General features: G+C 37.2%; 1 protein-coding gene across 2 annotated transcripts; it reads left to right on the top strand.

Annotated features, from left to right (window-relative positions):
- The first annotated feature begins 825 nt into the window (after positions 1-825).
- Sgf29 (SAGA-associated factor 29) lies at positions 826-18,218 on the top strand. Of its 2 annotated transcripts, none has more exons than XM_089171997.1 (2): positions 826-1,130; positions 17,094-18,218. In XM_089171997.1, the coding sequence occupies exon 2, from the start codon at positions 17,220-17,222 to the stop codon at positions 18,099-18,101; it is 882 nt and encodes a 293-aa protein (XP_089028123.1). In that variant the 5' UTR covers positions 826-1,130; positions 17,094-17,219; the 3' UTR covers positions 18,102-18,218. The 2 variants fall into 2 exon arrangements, with proteins under 2 accessions (XP_089028123.1, XP_015171756.1); XM_015316270.2 differs by lacking the exon at positions 826-1,130 and adding an exon at positions 16,434-16,586.
- Positions 18,219-20,248: the final 2,030 nt, after the last annotated feature.

Genomic DNA, 20,248 nt, shown 5'->3' with positions numbered 1-20,248 from the left:
TCCCTTTTAATCTATCTGTCTGTCTATCTGTTTGTCTCTTTCTCTCCCCTTTTCTCTCTTCATTCTGTACTTGTCCTGCTGACACAAGCGAGCGGATATATGCACGAACGCAGTTTAACGTGCCGGTTTGAAGATACGTTCCCGTTTACACGTTTAATGAAGTGCCCACTGATTAGCGCCTTAGAAGCGATAATTGCACGTTTGATATCAAGCTTTGAATTTCAAGAGGTTACGCCCCGCTATTTGCGTTTAGGTGGAGCCTTACAAAAGATTATCTTCGAAGTGAAATATGTATCGCGATAATTGCGAGCCCGGTGTGCACCATTCCTTTTAATATATCGTCTGTTTTAATAAGTATCGATCAAGACGAGCGGGGGTATCATCTTAAACGAGAAGATCGAGATTCAAGCGAATCGATTTGAATGAAACATTCGTCGTTATTTTTTTAATTATCTTTTCTTTTTATTTCATTTGTCTTAACGTCCTTTAAAAACATATACGAGCGAAGATCAATTGATCGATTGATATCAAATTCTCGAAATGGGACAAACAATTAATGTCAATATTTCGCATTATGAAGTAAAATATTCTTTATCTATTTGCCTAGAAACGTGCCATTTCATGCTTAAGTATGTTACAAGCACGACTGAATGAGATATCTCCAAGTAGAATTAATTTGCCAGGATCGAATCGACCTCGGAGCTTCCGTGAGTCAGAAAGGTACGCCTAAGCCCCCTGTGAATGATATCTCATAGTTGATCGAGCGTTGCAAGCCAAGTACCTTTCCATATACATCGGTGTACGCGATCCCATTAAGTCGTGAGCTACGAGTTGCTAACCAGCAAGAGTAAACGTGTATTTCGTAAACGGCATGACTTTGATTTGTACGAAAGTATAAATAAAACAAAATCTTTCTTGATGATATCTAATGTCAAATCGTACGAGAACTGTACATGTATTTTTACGATCTTTGTTTCCGAAAAACGTAATTTAGAATAACGAAAAAATCATAGAAGATTGAGTAGATCTTTACGTAGCACGTTTCATTCTTTCTCACGCGTACGTGTGTTCACTTGTAAGACAGAAGAAGAAGATTAAAGGAAGAACGGAAGAAGGAAAGGGTGGCAAAGGTAAGAATACTTCAGCAGCTACGGACGGTGAATTTCGAAGTGACGAAGAAAGAAGCGACGACGGTGTGAGAAACAAGCCTTGCAAGGATTTCCATAGTTATTCGAGATAGCCTGTAGAAAAGAGAAAAAGAAAAAGGCATAGCCATCGTGGCTTGTAAAGGAGTATCCTATCATTTCCTAGCATAGCACCCAACAAACGTTCAGTTCTAACGGTACAAAGAATTCGTACGTATTCAACCAGTCCCGTCGTCTGTCTCCTTGTCACGACACGCGACAATAGGTTACATAAAAATTGCTTTGATTCGATCTCATTTGAAATAAAGAACGTTAGAGTTTTGTTTTGCATACTTGTTGTGATCGTCAACGTGCACTCTGACTTCTTACGAAAGAATTAATTAATCAATTAACTAAGATCATTGATTCCGAAAAATGTGGTCAAAAATCATTGACGCGTATGTTATATTCCGATGACTCTTCATCATTCGTAAACGATTTAAACGTAGCAAGTGTTGGCTTGTAAATATTATAATTATGACATCAAATATAGCGAGATCTTTACACCGTGTAACGAGGCACTCTTCGAGAACCGAAATACGATTAAAACGTGCTCGTACACGCCCGCGCAGTTATTGTCGAGCAGTTTGTTCGCGGTCGCGAAAGAGCTCTCGTTCTACCGTAGTCGATACTTTTCCCGTTGGCCTTGTCTGGAGTAGAATATTTTGTCCGTAGGATTTGTTCCGTTTAAAGGAATTAACCCGTCCGTCGGCGATCAATAATTTGGCCGGCTCACAAGGCTTTCCTGTAGCCTACCTTGTATACGTGTACCGGGACTACAAAATCAAGAGGCAGAAAGGGGGAGCCCACCAATTTGTGACCTGGTTATTTTCAATGAAGCCCGTACTTGGCATGATCACGCGTTTGAGGTGTTTTTAAAGGGCTAGTTATCGCCGCATTCGATATGCATGTATGTATTCAAAACGAGCTCTCGAGAGTTCCCTCATAAATCGTTCAAGCGCTTTTCATTTTGCCTCATAGTCGATTGATGCACTTGCGATACTTTGTAGGAACACACGTTAACAGTACGATTGCTGGCGGGCTAACATAAATTAAAATAGACTGATGATAGCATGTAGGTATGATTACTACCACTCATGAAATTCATATTTTCGTGTCGATTATAGAGTAATTGTCATTTTCATCTTGATCATCATCGTCGTCGTCATCGTCGTCATCGTACGCAAGTGGTACTACGCAAAAGTAGAATTTACAAGGCCTACTCGTGGAAACGTAATTACAAAGTTTGATTGGACCTTCCCAAGAGAAATCATTTCTTTCAGAATCGAAACTCGGACTAGTATCTACATTCGAGGGATAAAACGTTGGATCGGGCGATGTAACGGAAAGCGCCAGTTAAAATCGATGCAGGAGAGGTAATAACGACGTTAACGAACTTCACACCGTATCCGCCCCATTATTATCCATACCGATAGCCGTTCTCTCGCGCGAGCAGATCCATGCTAGCGCACGGTATCTCGGTTACTACAGTAGAACGGCGTTTTTAATCATTAGCACGTCTGTACTTGTCAAAACTGAAAACCTATAATGAGTTTTCCCGCACGGCGCATCGGCCGTTGATTCTAACAAGTCGCTACCGGAGAAGCGTAGAAATAATTAACGAGTTTCGACGAGCGTTTAACGACCCCGCACGAAAAACAACGAGAACACACCAGAAAAATAAAAAAAAAACCGAGACCCTGTTGGATCTACCGACTGTAACTAATAACTTTATTCCTGGCATAAATGGGAGCGCTTTCGTTTCGAGCCTTCAGTTTTGTATGATTCGTTATAAAGTCCCTATTAATTATTCTATTTCCAACGATATGTCGAATAAATGATATTACAAAAGCCGCTCGACGCGTAAATAATACCATTTATATCTACAAATTTGTCCAACAACCTACCGCAAAACAAAAGAAGGAAAGCTACACATTGTTTTTTCGAGTTAATTCGTTTTAAACTAAACCCGATATTCCCGTCAAAATTATTGTTAATAAATTTATCCACAGACTCTTTTTCCTTCCTATACATTTTCGTACAATCTTTTTATGGTGTACATAATAATCGTTCGTTCACAAAAAATGAGTAAACTTTCGACGCTCAAAACTCGAGGGACGCCCACGTTTGACCAATCATCGACGCGTCCACGAAAGCGACGAGCAAGGTATGCATTCTTTATCTTTCCTCTCTCTTTCACTCTCTCTTTTCCCTGTTTCTGTTTCGCTCAGTCGAGATGCGCGGTCCATCCTTATCTCGATTATAGTCGAATGGAGTTCACTCGAGGGCCGAAATACTCCCCGAAGTATTTCATTATCGAGATCGTACCATGGTGGGTAATAAAATTGAGAAGGTTCTACCCCCCCCCCCTCAATCACTCTCTCTCTCTCTTCTTCTTTCTCTTTCTCTCTGTTGCTCTTGTTGAAGCTGCTGGAAGGGCCGCATTTCGCGCACATTTTGCTAACGTTCGTCCGGCGAACATGCGAGAGGCAGAACGCGCACGTATCGAAGTACCGCTTGAAATATTGGCAGGGTATGAGTTTATGACGGTAAGTAGCGTGTGTGTAAGAGAGGGGATCGAGTAGGAAGCGAACCCGTAGGGGAGAAACGTACGCAAAGAGAACGAGTGATTTCGATGGATAGGAGACGTACGGGAGGTTACTACGAGCGACGCGAAAAGGGATGGCAAGATGGAAAAAAACAGAAGAAGAATAAGAAGAAGAAGCAAAAGAGGAGAAGAAATAAAGAAAAAAGGATAAACGGAAATAAAAAGAGGAGGTTAGTCAAGTATGGTGAACGGAGGTGCCGTACGACCCACGCAGGACGGCCTCCATTCTTTTGAGTCCCTTAGGCCGGTAGTACGCGCGCGCCCGCACATATCTACCTGTTTTTTTAATTTTTTACATCTTTTTTCTTTCTTTCTCTCTTTCTTTCTTGGACCAATGTAATACCCTCACGTTTACGAGCGAGCGTCAGCAACGCGACCTTCCACCACCAGTGAGAGCGATAGCCCGCGGACGCGTCTCCTTCTCGATCGTATTCTTTCCTTCGAAATTATTGCCTTTGGCACGTATGATGAGTGTACCTCCGAGAATGGCCACGTATTTCATCTTTGAACTGATTTATAAGACTACCGAGCGATTTCCTCTTTTCTCGATCGTTCCTAATGATTATTAAGCGTCTCACTACCGAATTATTTTCGCGATTTGTGATATTCGTTTTTGAATCGATTTGTTTGAATTATTTTGAAACATCGATTTTTATATGAAATCGATAAGATGTATTTTCTAACTATAGATATTCGAAAACGCTTAATCTTTTTTTCGTTGACACGATAATAGGAAATTCTGGCAAGTGAAACTTAATCATAGATCATTGCACGTGCTGTCGGTTGCCTAGTCTAGTGGGAAATTTGCGAGATTACGATTTGGCACGAGGCAAACTCGAATGTATTTTATTCCAACCGGTGACTCTATTTAGTAAGTTTAATTCTCGAATGTATTTTATACTCGTCTATGAACATGTCAGACGTTTCTGTAGAATTTTAATTTTACCAAGCAATTTACGTATGCAGTTAGCTTATCTATCGTTGCGAATTTAAATTGCAAATGAATAGTCGGTCGATCGGTCAGTGGTTTAATTCACGTTAGTTAGCTCACAATATTCGATGCAAGAGCATGCCGTTATATGAAGTACTTTCATATTGTCTCGCGAACGCGATGCATCTGTCATAACTACAACGAATATGGCATTTAATATCGCTCGCGAAGCACAGAAGGGACCTGAAATCGATTTCTACCGATCTACAACACCATGGATCGATCAGAAAGCTCGTTCTCAAAGCGATATTTGCTCGAAACCATTCAGGAAATGTATGTATTTCGTTGACAACAAGTCGAGGAAACTATGAAAACAAGTCTAAAATAGAGGTTCGCAACTCACTGTTCCACCATATAACTCAACTCGTTTTGTATTCTAATCAAATCGTGCATAACAATTATCGGGTATATCCGAGATCAATTTTTTGTTAAATTATTTTTATTATTTTTCGTCTTATTTAAAAATATAGCAGATAATATATTTACTTCCGAGAATATACAAAAAATATAAGAAAATCCGTTTTGGGAATTTGACAACTCGAAACTTGTATTATCTTTCTCCCTCTATTTCTTTATTTTTTATTTATACTACATCTGCCCTTTTCACGATAAATATATATTTCAGCTAGCGTCCACTATTTCGTTTCCGCTGTCAAAAACATACAAGATGACTTTCGATCCAAATTTATGTCGAACAATTTTCGATCTTAACTACTGGTCCAGGTTTCGAAAGATCGCAGAAGAACATTGTACACCTGGTCGCGAGAACGAGGCTACTTGAGTACGTGGCTGTTTTATGACATAAGAAGGAGAGAAGTTACTTTGTAACTACGATGCATAAGCCGGAGGTAATCGATTTCCGCACCCCACATTCCAAACGTACTGAGCGAACATAGAAGGGAGTATTTATGGTATCTCAAACGAGCGTGTTTCCCAGTGCCACCCAGAAGATGGTACGGGGATGAAACCAATTTTCGACGGTGTCTATATAAATCAGATCTTGTTACATGCGCAGGTATCGTCAGAACGTTTGTGGTATACATTCGTCCGTTGTCTTTTCTTTCTTTCTCCCTTACTTACACTTTTTCATTCTCTCTATCTCTTTCGTTCAGCTCCTCTCTTACACTCTATTCATCTTTCTCTTTCTCTCTCTTTAACCTTTCCTCGCTTCGTTGTTCCTTCTTCACAAAACTCGACCCCTTGAAAGCCTCACTTTGCCGAATGGCTTTTTAAACCGAGTTAAAAAGGGGGTCAATATTTATTAGACGGTTTCTAATGAAACATTTTAAATGCATGGAATTCGCAGTTCTCTCTACCCCTGAGTCTTCCTCCCTCTTCTTCCGCTCTAAGTCCCCTTGCGTGGACTCGTCCGCTCTTAACTACGTCTCTCTTATTCTTTCTCTCTCTCTCTCTCTATCTTTCCCTATATTTATCTCTTTCTCACCGACAAGCACTCATACGAGTCTACCGTTATCTCATAGTTGCTCGACATTAAAAAGCTATGAATCGCTTCTACTCGTGCCACGCCACGCACTTACTCTTGTTTTCTCATAGTAACTGGGATAAAAGGGAGAGAAACTTTAAACGGGAGGAAAACTTTAGATTCGTTCTAAACTAATATAATTACATTTCCATTTTCGATAGAGGAATAATTGATTTTAACGTGCCTACTTTGAAAAGTTTCACGTTCGAAAATAAACTAAGGGGTTGTTAATTGAATGTTTAAAAGACATGAATCTTTTTAAATTAATCTTTTATCAAATATCGTATCGTATACTGATGAAGCTTTCATATTACCGTAGTATATTCAACCATTAACTTTGATGTCATCTTTGTACTTTAATGAGATCTTATCTCGCTAATTCTAAATACCCAAGCAATTTATTAAAACGATAACTGAAAGGCCTTAATAACGTGTGCTCGAACCAGTGATTGAAACGAATCATAAATTCGAGTTATATCCGACAAGGAGTGATTATCTTGTAAGCTTGATTTTCTCTGATTCCTTTTTTTCTAACTTGAGAATCCATAAACGGCTGCTCTTACGTTTATTTTCGCCGTTGTAAAATGTCACTTTAGCCTTATGAGTTAAGGAGTTCAACATTTATACACGAAGAATCGTAGAAGATAATTCGACCGCTTTACGAGCAGAGTATTCTCTCATTCGAGAAAATGCGAACTTTTCTTTTTCAATAGGTACATTTATCCGTCCATATATGGGCCGAGAGTAGTAGAAAAAATAATAAAAAATAATGGTTAAAAGAAATAAAGAAAAGAATTGAAATATTTAACGATATTTTTAAACTTTACCAATGTAATCGTTAACACTCATAGAAACCATGATTTAATTACTATTTATAATCTCTTGTAATAATCCCGAGTTTTAAATTCCTGTTATTATAATTGCAAAGTTTTGGTTGTGTGAAGAAATTTTATATGACACCACTTATATTGTGATCGTAAGGAATGTAACGAGTTTGATATCGGATACGATTTACGAGGATAAACTTGTACACGTGCTCCGATTATCAGCTTCTTCGATCCCTTCGAACATGTCGTAGTAACGTTGCTTATGGCACGAGCAAAAGCTTCTAAAGTGTGTATGTACGATAAACCGCGCGAGAGGACTTTGTTCTGGAGAGGGCCGAGAGAAATTCTGCTCGAGGTAATTCCTGGGCCGACAAATGCGAGAGCAGAAACGTTGGAGTTAGGAACGTAAAGTCGCCGAGTCAGCGGCTTTAACGATGTCGACCGGGCAATAAGATCGTCCTCGATCGGTAATCCTACGTACGCTCCTCAAAAACGTATAAAATAGAGGATATAGGAGATTAGCGTAGCAGTAGGTGTACATCAATTATTTATTTCGTTGGTTCGCGAATAAAGCGGTACGAAATAGTCTCGCTTTACAACGACCCACTTTACGCTAATTGCTTCACTCTCAAACTCTTAATTTACGGCTTTAACATGTGGAATTTATATCATTAAATGAACGAATCTTTAAAAAGAAATTTCGAAAGTGTGTGTTAGTATACTGCCTACTTGGCTGGTCGATTTTCTCTCATCGACACATTAGCTCTTAATTTCTCCATCTTGGATTTTCGATTTACTGGTCTCGCTTCTTGAATGTGGAATAACGTCCGGCCGTTCGATTAATCTCCGCTAATACCTACTCCCTATCTCGACCAACTTCTTCACCTTTTTTGCTTTCCTCGTTTCTATCGTCTTTTCTATCTACCTTTTCTTCCGTTTCATCCGGTAGGTAGGTAATTTAACGTCGATACCATTTTACCTTAAGTTATCCATCGCTCAAACGGTATTCGTTATTATTTTCTCGCCATCGTTGAAAATGAACGAATTGAAAGTCCGACTCAATGATCAAAATAAAATTCCAATCGAAAATTGCATACATCGATGACATTAAAGTTTCAGTTCGATTTAAACATTTTTATCGCTATTTTTCATTGCAAATCCACAAGTACAATTCTGTTTTATGTATATTTCTAAAGTTTTCTCATTTTAGGTACTACCAAATCCCTAGTATTAAGGCATTTTGGGATATTCAACATGGCTCAAGGGGTTCTTCGCGTTCCATCGGAAGGAAAAGACACTTTACGAGCGTTAAATTGCAGCTTTAAAAACGACTCCTAAAAATTCTTTTACGTCTCTGCTCGTAAAAGTCAAAGAGGATTCTTATTCCTGTTCCTTTTCTCTTTTTTTTTATTCCTTTCCTTTATCTTTTTCCACTAGTTCATATCCATTTTTCAGCGAAACATATGATGGACGTACGTTTTCCTTCATATCATTTCTACGGAACAAATTCGACCTATTCGTTCCATGTCGATGATATTGTTGCTGGAACGAGGCAAAGAACGTGATATGAGATATAGCACGAAAAAAGAGAATGAATAAAAGAGTGAAGGAGCGATGGAAGAAAAGGTATTCAACGATTGTTTGTTTTGCGGTCAGCTCGTAAACTCATGACTTCGATGGCTGTTACTCTCAAATTCATGATGCGAGTTGGCCTATCGTAGCAACAACAACAATGACCACGTTGGTGATGAGAGAACGAATATGAGAGACGAAAAGGAAAAGGAGAAGAAGAGGAAGGTAAGAAGAACAACAACACCTGTACGTCCTCGTGTAAACACATGCCGTACGTACCAACGTGAAAACACCCACGCTTCTACCTGCGAGAACGTTCTCGGACCGATGATCGACGTTTGAATAGCCTTTTCGTTTGGATAAAATAATTACCGAGTAGAGTGTATCTTAGTAACGTAGGTAGGTCGATAGGAAGACAGGTGGCAAATAAAAGACAGGCACCTGGTCTAGCGTGAGGAGCTCTATTTTTCTCTTCGAATTTTCTTAGATGTGGATTTGGCGAACACGCGAATGGAATTTCGTTACGGCAATGTTGGATAGGGAGCAGAACAAGAGAAAGAGGAATGATCGAGTAGGTAGTATGAAAAGAAGCATGGGAGAAGAGGTTTAATTGATGAGCAACGTCGTCGAAACGGAAATTTCCGATAACGAGTGGACCCTGCAAAAGCGGTGCAGGGAACGACGACACAAGAAGCGGAAGAAAAAAGAAGGAAAAGAATAATAAACGAATTCCGTGGGCCAGGAGGTTTTTATCGTGGTCGCGATACCCAGACTCGGTGCTTTGACTCGTTAGCAGTTAGCAATAACATTCGTTATTTTTATCATATCTTCGGGCCGTTGGCTCCATGGCCTTTATTCGCGAAAGAACACGTTTTGGTACTCGAGTCTTAAGATACCTCGAGATAGCCGCGCGTGTTGCACCACTCTCTTATATCGCATCTCACAATATTGCTCTTCTATAGAATGCTCCAGTCCATGGAACGAATGAAGGAACGAACAAACGGAGAGAACACTTCTTCCATTCTTATTTTCTGCTATCTTTTTCTTTCATTCGAAAAGAAATGAATTTCAATCACTAAAGTTTTGTGCATCACTACAAAGTACCAGAAAACGAGCAGGCTGGCAAAAACGAAGGTAAACAAGTTAGGGATAATTTTTCTTCCTCTTTTTCCAGAAATTTATCTGTACGATGATCGGATCCCACAATCAAGAATAATAGCTCACGAGTACCACTGTATTTTCTCACTCTCTAATATATTTATCTGGGATTTTTACGAATCGCCTAATGACGTATAACGTCCACAGAGATAATTACTCTTAAGAAACAAGCGTCTACCATTCGCTTCTATATATGACAAGATTAATTACATTCTCTCTTAAAACGCGAAACTTACTCACCTAATTCGAAACTTTTTTCTGGTGTAACAGACTTTCTTACCATTACATCTTCTTCTTTTGCTTCTTTGTTTTCTCTGTCTTCTCTTACTTTTCTTTCATTTGTTCTTCTTCAGAAGAGAATAGAAAAAACTTTCGTTTTGTTTTCACAAGTCTTACAAAAAGTTGATGCTATTCAAGATAAAAAGAACGATTCAACGTTACAATCTCACTGACAAGCACTCAATTATAATTGTATGTTCTCTTATGCTTCTTATTCTTTTTTATAATGTAGGGATTCAAATTCGCTGATAAAACGTCGAGCGTGACCCTCACAAACGACGACTCCAACCGAATCGTTTAATGGGACAACCTGTTAATACCTGACATGTGTAACTCACACTATGGGATGTTTCATATACATAACCAGTTATGTCCTGGCCCGGAAAGCAGCCACTTCGTTTTGAAATGTGCAAGCCATTCGATCGATTTTAACCATCCTATCGACACCTCGCACTCTTTTCAAACTTAATCTGGTACATATTGATGAATGTATCGAAAGGATTTAATGCAATCAAAAAATCTTTTAACTTTATTTCTGTACGTCGATTTCTTATACAACAAAAAAAGAAAAAGAAAATCGTCATTTGGACGAATTACATCAAATACTGTTTTTTTCTTTTTCCATCAGATTAAATTTGATTACAGGTTAAATTAGATGCCAAATAAAGTACACAGGTCGGAAAGGGACTATGATTTACGTTCATTTTTCTTTTAAAGAAAGATCGATCAAGTGCAAATCATAACGTATCTGAATGACGATCGTTCGGCACCTTGACTAACTCGCTTTTAATGCTGTGTCGTGCGCCAACTATTATTTTTCTCTCTCTCTCTCTCTCCCTCGGTTAGCTTTAAAAGGTGTGTTGCGAATATATCGAAGGATACGATCGAAACGTTGGGCCCCCTCTCGGACCCCTTGGCGTTCCCTTGGCATTCGGCCCCGTCGACTACGATACCGTACCCATAAATCATCAGGAAAATCAGACCCCCGGTGCTCGAGAAGAAAAGTGCGAGCATTATTACACGATATCTCGCGGTGCCGCGGTAGGCGAGCATTGAGCGTATTAAAGGGTCGTGCATTTACATAACATAAAACAGGCGTAAAAGCACACGAGCTTCTAAGGGAAGCACGCGATCCGTGTCCAAGTACACAGCGTGAAACTCCCCCTCTCTCTCTCTCTCTCTCTCTTTCACACACTTTCAGAGACTTCGAAAAGTACTATCCCTTATTATAATTTTTTCTTTTTTTATTCTAAGAACTAAATTCGTAGAGGCTCTAAATAAGAACCATTTTTAAAAGATAGATTTTTGTATATTTGTTTAAGCCCATTGATATTGAATATTCTAATATTTTATTATGAGTAACTTTTATAAATAAATATGTATCAAAACAAAAATTTATTAGTTTTGCTATTAGGTTACTGAAGAAAGATCATCCTACGTGATTTTAATGGCCACCAATTTACAATTAGAAGTATCAAAGTTAAAGTGTATGCGTGTTGAGACAAGCTATTCAAATTCCAAAGACTAAAATGGGAGAGTCATGTAATAAATACTGTATTTATTAAGTTTGTAATAATAAATAATTTACATGTTTCCTCAGAGTACATGAAAGAATCTTTGATATTCTTATTACAGTGTCGTAAATAGTTACAGAAAAGTAAATAACGCTGCTATGCATATGTTAATCTCTTCTAATTCGTTTCCTTCTCATATATCAGTTCGTTTCCATAATAATCATTTTCACAGCTGCTTAACGTTCATGGATAACTTTCAATTATTCCTCTCATTTTCGCAGGCTAGTAACTAATTCGAATCTATAACGGAAGTCCTATAGCAATCCTCTTCCTTGTAACATCTTGTCTATTGATCGAACTACCGTGTCACCATTTATATTTGCTCACTCTCAAATTCAAACTTCTATCCATTTGGGATTCGATTTCAACTTCGGTCATATAAATCCTTTTGCTAAGTGGAGCTTGGTGATCTTTCAAGAATAAGGAGATGAGATCGCATTGAACAGAGAAGGAGAAAAAGAGAGAGAGAGAGAGAGAGAGAGAAAGTGATGGAGTCCCCACGTATTCAAAAGTTTTTCCAAGAGATCAGAACCTCTTCGTCTTGTTTAATCGATGGAACACAAGCTACGCCTCGTCTCCTTCACCAATCCTCTCATAACTTTTTTCTTTCTGTCTTTTTCTCTCTCTCTTTTCTTCCCTTCTATTCCCTTGACAGATAAGAAATCTCTTTCCGACAGCGATCTCGTTCTTTATAACGGAGCAGGTATGCAAAAAGGGAAAAATAGTTTGTTCAGATTGGTACAGTTAAGCGCTTCTCTTGAAAAAATATGGCCAAAGGAAATGAATTTGCTAGCGATGAAACCACCTTAATCGTAATAATGTGATCGCACTCGTCTTTTACAGTCCACCTGTTCTTTTCATTGTTCTTCGAAAGAGTACGAGATAACTATTTATCCAGCAAAATCTTCCTTTTATTTCTTTTAATACTTTTAATGTTATGTGCATTCATATAAATGTATGTATATTGAATTATATTTTTTCGCATTTTTTGATAATAAAATTCTTTTCTTTAATTTTTTAATCTGTGAAATTTAAAGATAAAGAGAAATAAGAAAGAGAAAGAATTGAAAGACATAGAAACATAGAGCGATATCAATTTGTGTAGTTTGTTCGATGTCTCGAGCTCTTTTTCCTGTTTCTGGCATGCTCGACACTCTGACAAGCTTAGTTTAAGTAAATAAACGATCGACTGCATAAAGGGTCTAAAGTTGAATCTAGCTTTCTCTCTCTCTCTTTCTTTCTCTTTTCATGGCTTTGAAACGAAGTGCAATAAACACAGGAAAACTACCAGCCGAAGTGAAAGTAACCAGACAGAAATTGATGTTAGGCATTTGCATTTATTATTAATACATTCCTCGTTCTGTCGTTGGGTGAACCTGTCAGCCAAAGCGTTTCGAGCCCTTCTTTTCGACCCTCTTCTCCTGTCGCCGACCTCGAAACTTTCGTATCTACTCTTTCCTTCTTTTTGTCTTCCACCCTTTTTACTGGCTTGTCAATCTTCGTTGAATTTAATATCGATCCATCGGCTATATTCTTTAATAATTTAATCAATGTGTTAATTGAATGAAGTATTTTCATTTTTTGTTAAGCTTGTTGATATTTTCTCTCGTTTTCGTAATTGCATACTTGTGTACTTCTTTAAACATCCTTTAGCGTCTAGTTACTTCTATGTAGTTCATTTTGTTCATCAGAACGTTTAATTTGAATGACACGCTACTGAAGAAAAACTTTTCTAGTTTCGAGTAACTAGTTTGAAGCACGCGATTCTTTTCATAGAAAGTTATAATTTTTTCTATTTTAGAATAGTATGGACGAAAATGTCTACATTTGGAATTGGAAAAGCAAACATGTGATCGGTGAATTGGAAAAAAATTTGTTTGATTATTAAATAAAATGTAAAAAATAGAAAAAAAGAAGAGAAAGAAAAAGGAGAGAAAAAAAGAAAGGAAAAGAAAAGAACGAACTCTAATAATATTCCAAATGACATGAAAAATATTATTTCTTTAGAAGTGTTAGTGGAGCGGTCAATTTGCACCATCGATTTTTCTTTTCCTGTCCTGTGGGTAGTTCAGCTGCACCGATATTTGTTGAAATAATATCGTCGTGGGAAACGTGCCGCGATTCGATTAATTTCTTTCGTTGAAACGAGAACGCTCGCTAGCTGTGTAACAGTGCGTGTCATTTTCTCCCTATTTTTTGTTTTGGAATGAACCATCCCCACCACTGATCCTGTCAGTACCATCGTTATAACTAGCATATGGCAGTGAATTTAGGGAGGGTTTATAAAGAATGAAAATGGAAAAGACGATGAGCTGTGTACTGGAAAGCTCACGGTCCAATCGTGCTAATGCGTATCACTCCTGCATTATACAGCGAGCTAGAAATCTCAGGGTGTCCTTCTTACAAGGGAGAAAGTGAATAAATGTATCCCTTGTTCCGTCACCTTTGAACAGGCTTCCCAGTTAATCAAACGTCAAGAAACTTTCTCATTCAAAAAAAGAAACGAGAAGAAAAATTTTTTTGTTTCACATTCGTCACTAAATTTTTTCCTCTTATTTTTTCCTTTAGAGATATGATTCTGTAATTTATTTATTTTTTATTTTTTTTTTGAAGGAATGATAAACTGTTAAGGATATCTTATCCTGTTCTTGAAAAGTTATGTGTGCCGATATTACTTTTAATTCCAAGCATTTAATTTATTTTTTAGTCCTTCCGAGAAATGCTTACTGATTTATCGAACGACCTAAGATAAGCACGGACCGCAAACAATAATTTGCTTTACATATTGATCTAGCAGAAAGCGTGTAGAAAAGTAATGTTTGGTTATCGTTTCTTTTCTTTTTTTTTTAACATTTTTTTTTTTATCAGTTTTGGTTGTCTTTCTGATAAACGAAAATTGATAGAAAGGCAGCAGACATAAAATACGAAAGTCATGACGTATCGATCTCTTTTTGTCTCTCTTTCTCTCACTTTCGTATTCTTCTCGGTTCGCTCGTTCTATCTTTCGATTTTTCTATCCCTTCAGTCTTATCAATCCTGGCTGTTATTCGTGCAACGTTTCGATCCTCGCTTCGCTGGCAGTAAATGTATCTGCACTTGACATTTCTATTCTGTGCCTTATGCAGGACTCCTTTGAAATATCGTCTATGCGTATACTATGTATCCAGCATCATACTCGGTTTAACGACTGCAACAGGTCGTTAAGTTGTGCATCGTAAAATGTCAATATTAGACGAAAATCGAATCAACCGTAGGTTGCCGGAAGGCACTCAAGATAAAATTCCCCAAGTTGGATTACATTTCCTTTTCCGATCATTTTCCATTTCTCTCACGAATCTTACTCTTTTTTTTTCTAAAACACACATATATAGACCCACCCCTCTCTTTCTTCCATTTCTGATATAAGACAAATATTTGTTATATACAATCAATAAAAATTTGTTATATACAACAATATACAATCAAACAAAAAATAATATTTTAGATCTTTTCAAAATATGATTACTAACTATACTTAAATAATTTCCATCTTTGACTCTAATAAATACATGAAATATTACAGCCTATAGAATAAGATCGAGTATTTAAGAATAAATCCTTTGGAATCTTCGTCATTATCTCAAACTTAGAAAGCACTAATTTGAGAAGGTTTTCACCTCGCGGGCTGACATCCTTGAACATTACTTGCGGTATCGGGAGAATCAAGGAATAAAGGGAGAGCAGCCAGGCACGCGTAGAGAATGATATTATGCATAGAGTTACCCCGAGGTTGAAGATCTTCTTACGCCTCGTTAGATCTCTTGTTTCCGTCTTTTGAAACGAAACTCGTATGAGTATTGTACTATATACCTATTGTATATACATATATATATGTTTATATTATATATTACGCGTGTATATTATATATCTCTATACATAGGTAATATCTAGGTTTTGCGGTTGCTAAGCTCATCGCCACCATAATATCTTTTAATAGTTCATTCTCACTGTCCTTTGCTCACTCATCATGCAAAAAGGATTTGATTTCCAGACGAGTACACACGACTACTTCGTACCATTAGAACCGTCTCGTAAGAGATCATAGAAAGTGAAATTATTTCATACCATTCTCGTCGTCGTTTTCATCGTCACAATACTCTTTTCACGATTGTTAATATTCTTTTAATCGATTTTATCTACCAAGATTATTATACAATTTTGTTACCTATTCATAAAGATTTTCCTTCGTTATTTAATATCATTGTGGTTTACAAATAATGTATCACTAATTACAAACGACAAGTATTTATTTGAGAATGATTAAATTTGTTTTATCGAACGGTTTCAATGATATTTATATTTATATAATGTTTCATAAATTAGAGATCATTTACAATTTCAAACGTTAATGATCCGTCCAGTACACAGCATCAACTTTTGTAAAATTTTTTATTAACTTTACGATTTATCGAAACTGTTCATCCTTCAATGCTATCGATCGTTATTTGCATTGGGACTATTTATTTTATTATTGTTTATTTCTCTCTCTCTCTCTATCTCTTTTACTTTGTAAAATATTTTATTGATCATTAATAATTTCAGTCGTGAGTAAATATTACAGTTTTCATAAAATTAGATCCAATCAATAGAGAAAATAAAGGAAAGAGAATACGAAGCACGTGCATGGACAAAACTTTGTACGCTTGGTTGATTCATATTCGTACCATGAGAGAGCAGCACTGCCTTGATAGAAGGTTCCTCTTAAAGTCGGTAGTGGGAGAGACTCGTGCAGTATGGCGCAGAAGCACACGCACGCTTGGGTGTATAAGCTAACAACGCTTTAGTACTGCTTACTGCTTCGTCTTGTAGAGTTGATTATTGTGTTGTTTGTGATTACCAAAAGTATTTTCAAGTTTTATCTCTTAAATAAGGTACGTTTTTTTGCATCTTTACCCACAGTGCTATCTCCTTTTTAAAATTGTCGAGAATTTATGAGTATCGATCCGTTCTTTACCATACGTCATAAATTTATACATTTGTGAGGTTATGTGAGGTTATGTGAAGTTGTATCTCGTTTTATATTATATCATTTTTATATATATCAAGTTGAAGAGTGCTGTTTATTTTTAATGATGTTTACTAATTATAATCTTATCAAAGAGATTATTTAATTTATGTGATTATTATTAAAACTGCCTTTTTCAAGTGCTATTATAAAGTACACTTTATAACACTTATAAACTTTGGTTATCTCAAATCCTACTGTGGAAATATTTTTTTTCTTGTAATGACAACAGATTTAAGTGTCTTTGTTTTATTAATGAATTTTATTACTAATGCATGAAATTGAAAAATCGAACAATTAATTTATACTTATCGCTGAAAATTATTATTTAATAAATGTGAGTATAACTTACGAGTCCATTTTATTCTTACAGAGATTCATCGAAGAATCATTGTGTAAGCATCTAAACGACAACTGATAATCATTGAAGATTCATATAAAAAATTAAGAATCGTTGTACTCGTTCTTTATCTTATCGGAAAACGTTGAGATCAGAAAAATGCCATTTACAGCGGACGCAGCAGCCGCACAGATCCAGGAGCGTCTCCGAAATGTGTATCAGTTAGTTCATGATATCGAGGCACAAAGGAGTAGATCGGAACACAATTTAAATAATATTGTGAAAACTCACGAAAAAGTCACACCGGAAGATAAAGTATCTTCATATTATCAACAAAAATTGAAGAATCTCTATAGTGCAGCGGTTACGGACGCTCAACAAGAAGAAGAAATTTTGCGAAAAGCCTTGGGTAAAATTAATGAAATTCGTGGGATAAGGAACGAGAGGCGTATACAGGCAAGGAACGCTGGTAACAAAGAAACGATCAGACGTGGTGCATTAATGAAGATGCTGTTAAGTACAGCACAGACGCTTCCTCTTTACGTTGGTAAAGCGCCAGGAGCAAAAGCACCTCCATTGTGCGGTGCTGTTCCAGCTGAGCCCACCTATATCGCGAAAATGGGAGACATGGTAGCTGCATTGGTAAAAGGATCGGAGGAAGAAGAAAACTGGATCCTCGCGGAAGTCGTACAATTCAATCAAGCAACAAATAAATATGAGGTAGACGATATCGATGAAGAACAGAAAGACCGTCACACCCTTTCACGTAGACGAGTGGTACCTCTACCATTGATGAGAGCAAATCCGGAGACCGATCCTCACGCTTTGTTCGCGAAAGGTTCCGTCGTCATGGCTCTCTACCCACAGACAACATGCTTCTACAAAGCTGTCGTTAATCATTTACCTACCACGGCTACGGAAGAATACGAAGTGCTTTTCGAGGACGCTACTTATTGCGATGGTTTTTCACCTCCTTTAAATGTTGCACAACGTTACGTTATATCTATAAAGGAAAGTAAAAAAAACAAGAGCCAATGTTAAGTCAGTATTATTTTGTATGTAGAATATTCTATGTATTTTCGTTATATATTTATAAGTATTTGATAAGATTTATTTTATAAGATACTTATGAAAAATAAAAAGAACGCTTTGAGCGTGGTTTTCGCTATTACCCTTATCCTATCGACGAAAACTTGCTATCTTTTTCTATAAATATCCTAACGATAGCAATCAGAAAATTATAATCTGGAATTGCCCATCATTTTTCCTTATAATAGCCGTATCAGTATTTAATGTTGGAATCAATTTTAATTTTAGACGATGTTAGAGTAAACTATACGATAATTATAAATAATTATAGATATTTTTGAAACGTTCAAATGCATAGAGCAAGCATATTTGAAGATACTAAATTACATGTGGTTGGAACTTCTCAAGGGACTAAGTGAGCATATGTGAATAGGAAAAACGTGTATCTACCGTTAGGGTATTATATCCACGATGCTTTTAGTCGGGTATAATCGTCGTAGGTTATACAAGGATAATGTCGGCATTAGAGTATGTACTTGGAAGAACCCCGACATGTGAACTGTTTTGACCTTCCGCAGTATCGGCATTCCGTGATCGGTTGGCGGTGTTATTTCTTCCTATATTAGAAAAGTATTTACAAAGATAGAGAAAGGACAAAGGTAAAACTTCAATCGGAGAATAGATCGTCTAAAGCATACGAGCAAGCAAGGAAAGGGAACGAGCATAAAAGAGGGTTCTGTGCAATAATTAATTACATAATCAGTGACTACCGTCAGACATCAAAGCAACTCGAAGCCGATGCTACTACCACAGTCGATGATGGTTCGTTGGATTTTGCTAATTCTCATTCATTATTTAATTTAATCACCCTACTGTTTACTATCAACAAAAAGCTTCCTTCAACATATGTTGATAAATTTAATTAGTTTGCACTATACTATTAATTCCCAACGGTACATGTGTGGTCAATGTCGATGCTAGATTATCCGTTTCTTTATATTATCTATGAATATATTTATTCTCTATTAAACCGTGTTATTTCAAGAATTTTTCATAAAATATTTCTTTCCTTACTAATCGTCGCACGAAGATCGTGATAACTTTTAACATCGTATAAACTCAACGGGGTAACTATATCGTTCTAGGACTATCGAAATTAAGATCGTCACGACATCGAAAAGTACCTTGCTATAAGAAGGAAACGTTACAACATAAAAAAGAAAACTACATTTATAATCACCCTTCCTTGTAAAATATCTAGGATTGTATCGAATAGTTAAAAAAAAAAAAAAAAAATATAGGCGATCAGCGAAAGAAATTGGCTCGATAAGAATTAAAAAAAAGAAAATTCGGTCGTTTTCGAGAGACAGCAGTATATCTTTTCACTTTCAAATAGCAAGCAAAGTCGTGTCGACAAAAGCCATTCGTAATCATAGAAAATTAATTAAAGTAGTAATAAGTTTTGGCCAGTCGAGGGTGGGTGGGATTGGCGAATTTTTCTTCAACATTAGACGACCTTCCTCTCGCAAAGTTAAGCGTGACAATGCGAATTCCTTTCACAACATTTGATATATATGTATAAGACGTATAGGTATGGAACACTGAATAGGTTGTAGATGCATGTGTGCAATACGCGGATACAAGTGGAGACGAAACATGCAAGCTACCGGAAGCTAAAGCGAACTTGCACCCAGGCACGCGAGCCGTCCTTTTCACCCTCCGATCTCCGATTGTAGGAACCTTTTCTTTCGTCCTTTCTCCTCTCTCTCTCTCTCTTTCTCTCCTGGCTTCTACCAGTTCTCTTCGTTCATTCGTTCCACGTCTCAGTTATCTGAGTAATGCCTCTTCGTTTGCTTCGTTCTACCTGCTTGCTTGCCCTCTTTCTCTTTCTATCTCACTCTCTCTCTTTCTTACTTTCTTTCTTTCTTTTTTTATTTCTATCTCTCTTTCTCTCTTTCTCTCTTTCCTCGTTTAAGTCTTCTCATCTCTTATCTTCTCCACTCGTCTCTCTCTTTCGTCTGTATAACCCGATCGGTAGGTGGGTCTACCTAACCCCTTTCCAGTAATAGCGCACTGTATTTTTCTTCGGAGCTTGTAATTACGGTCAAGTAGCTGTGCATACTCTCGAGCATATTTTATTTCGCTCGAGATCGATCGTA

The sequence above is a fragment of the Polistes dominula genome, unplaced genomic scaffold (assembly GCF_049000335.1).
Source record: "Polistes dominula isolate Pdom_NZ unplaced genomic scaffold, Pdom_raw_medaka contig_73, whole genome shotgun sequence".
Taxonomy (NCBI): domain Eukaryota; kingdom Metazoa; phylum Arthropoda; class Insecta; order Hymenoptera; family Vespidae; genus Polistes; species Polistes dominula.
This window is presented reverse-complemented; position numbering and strand designations above follow the sequence as displayed.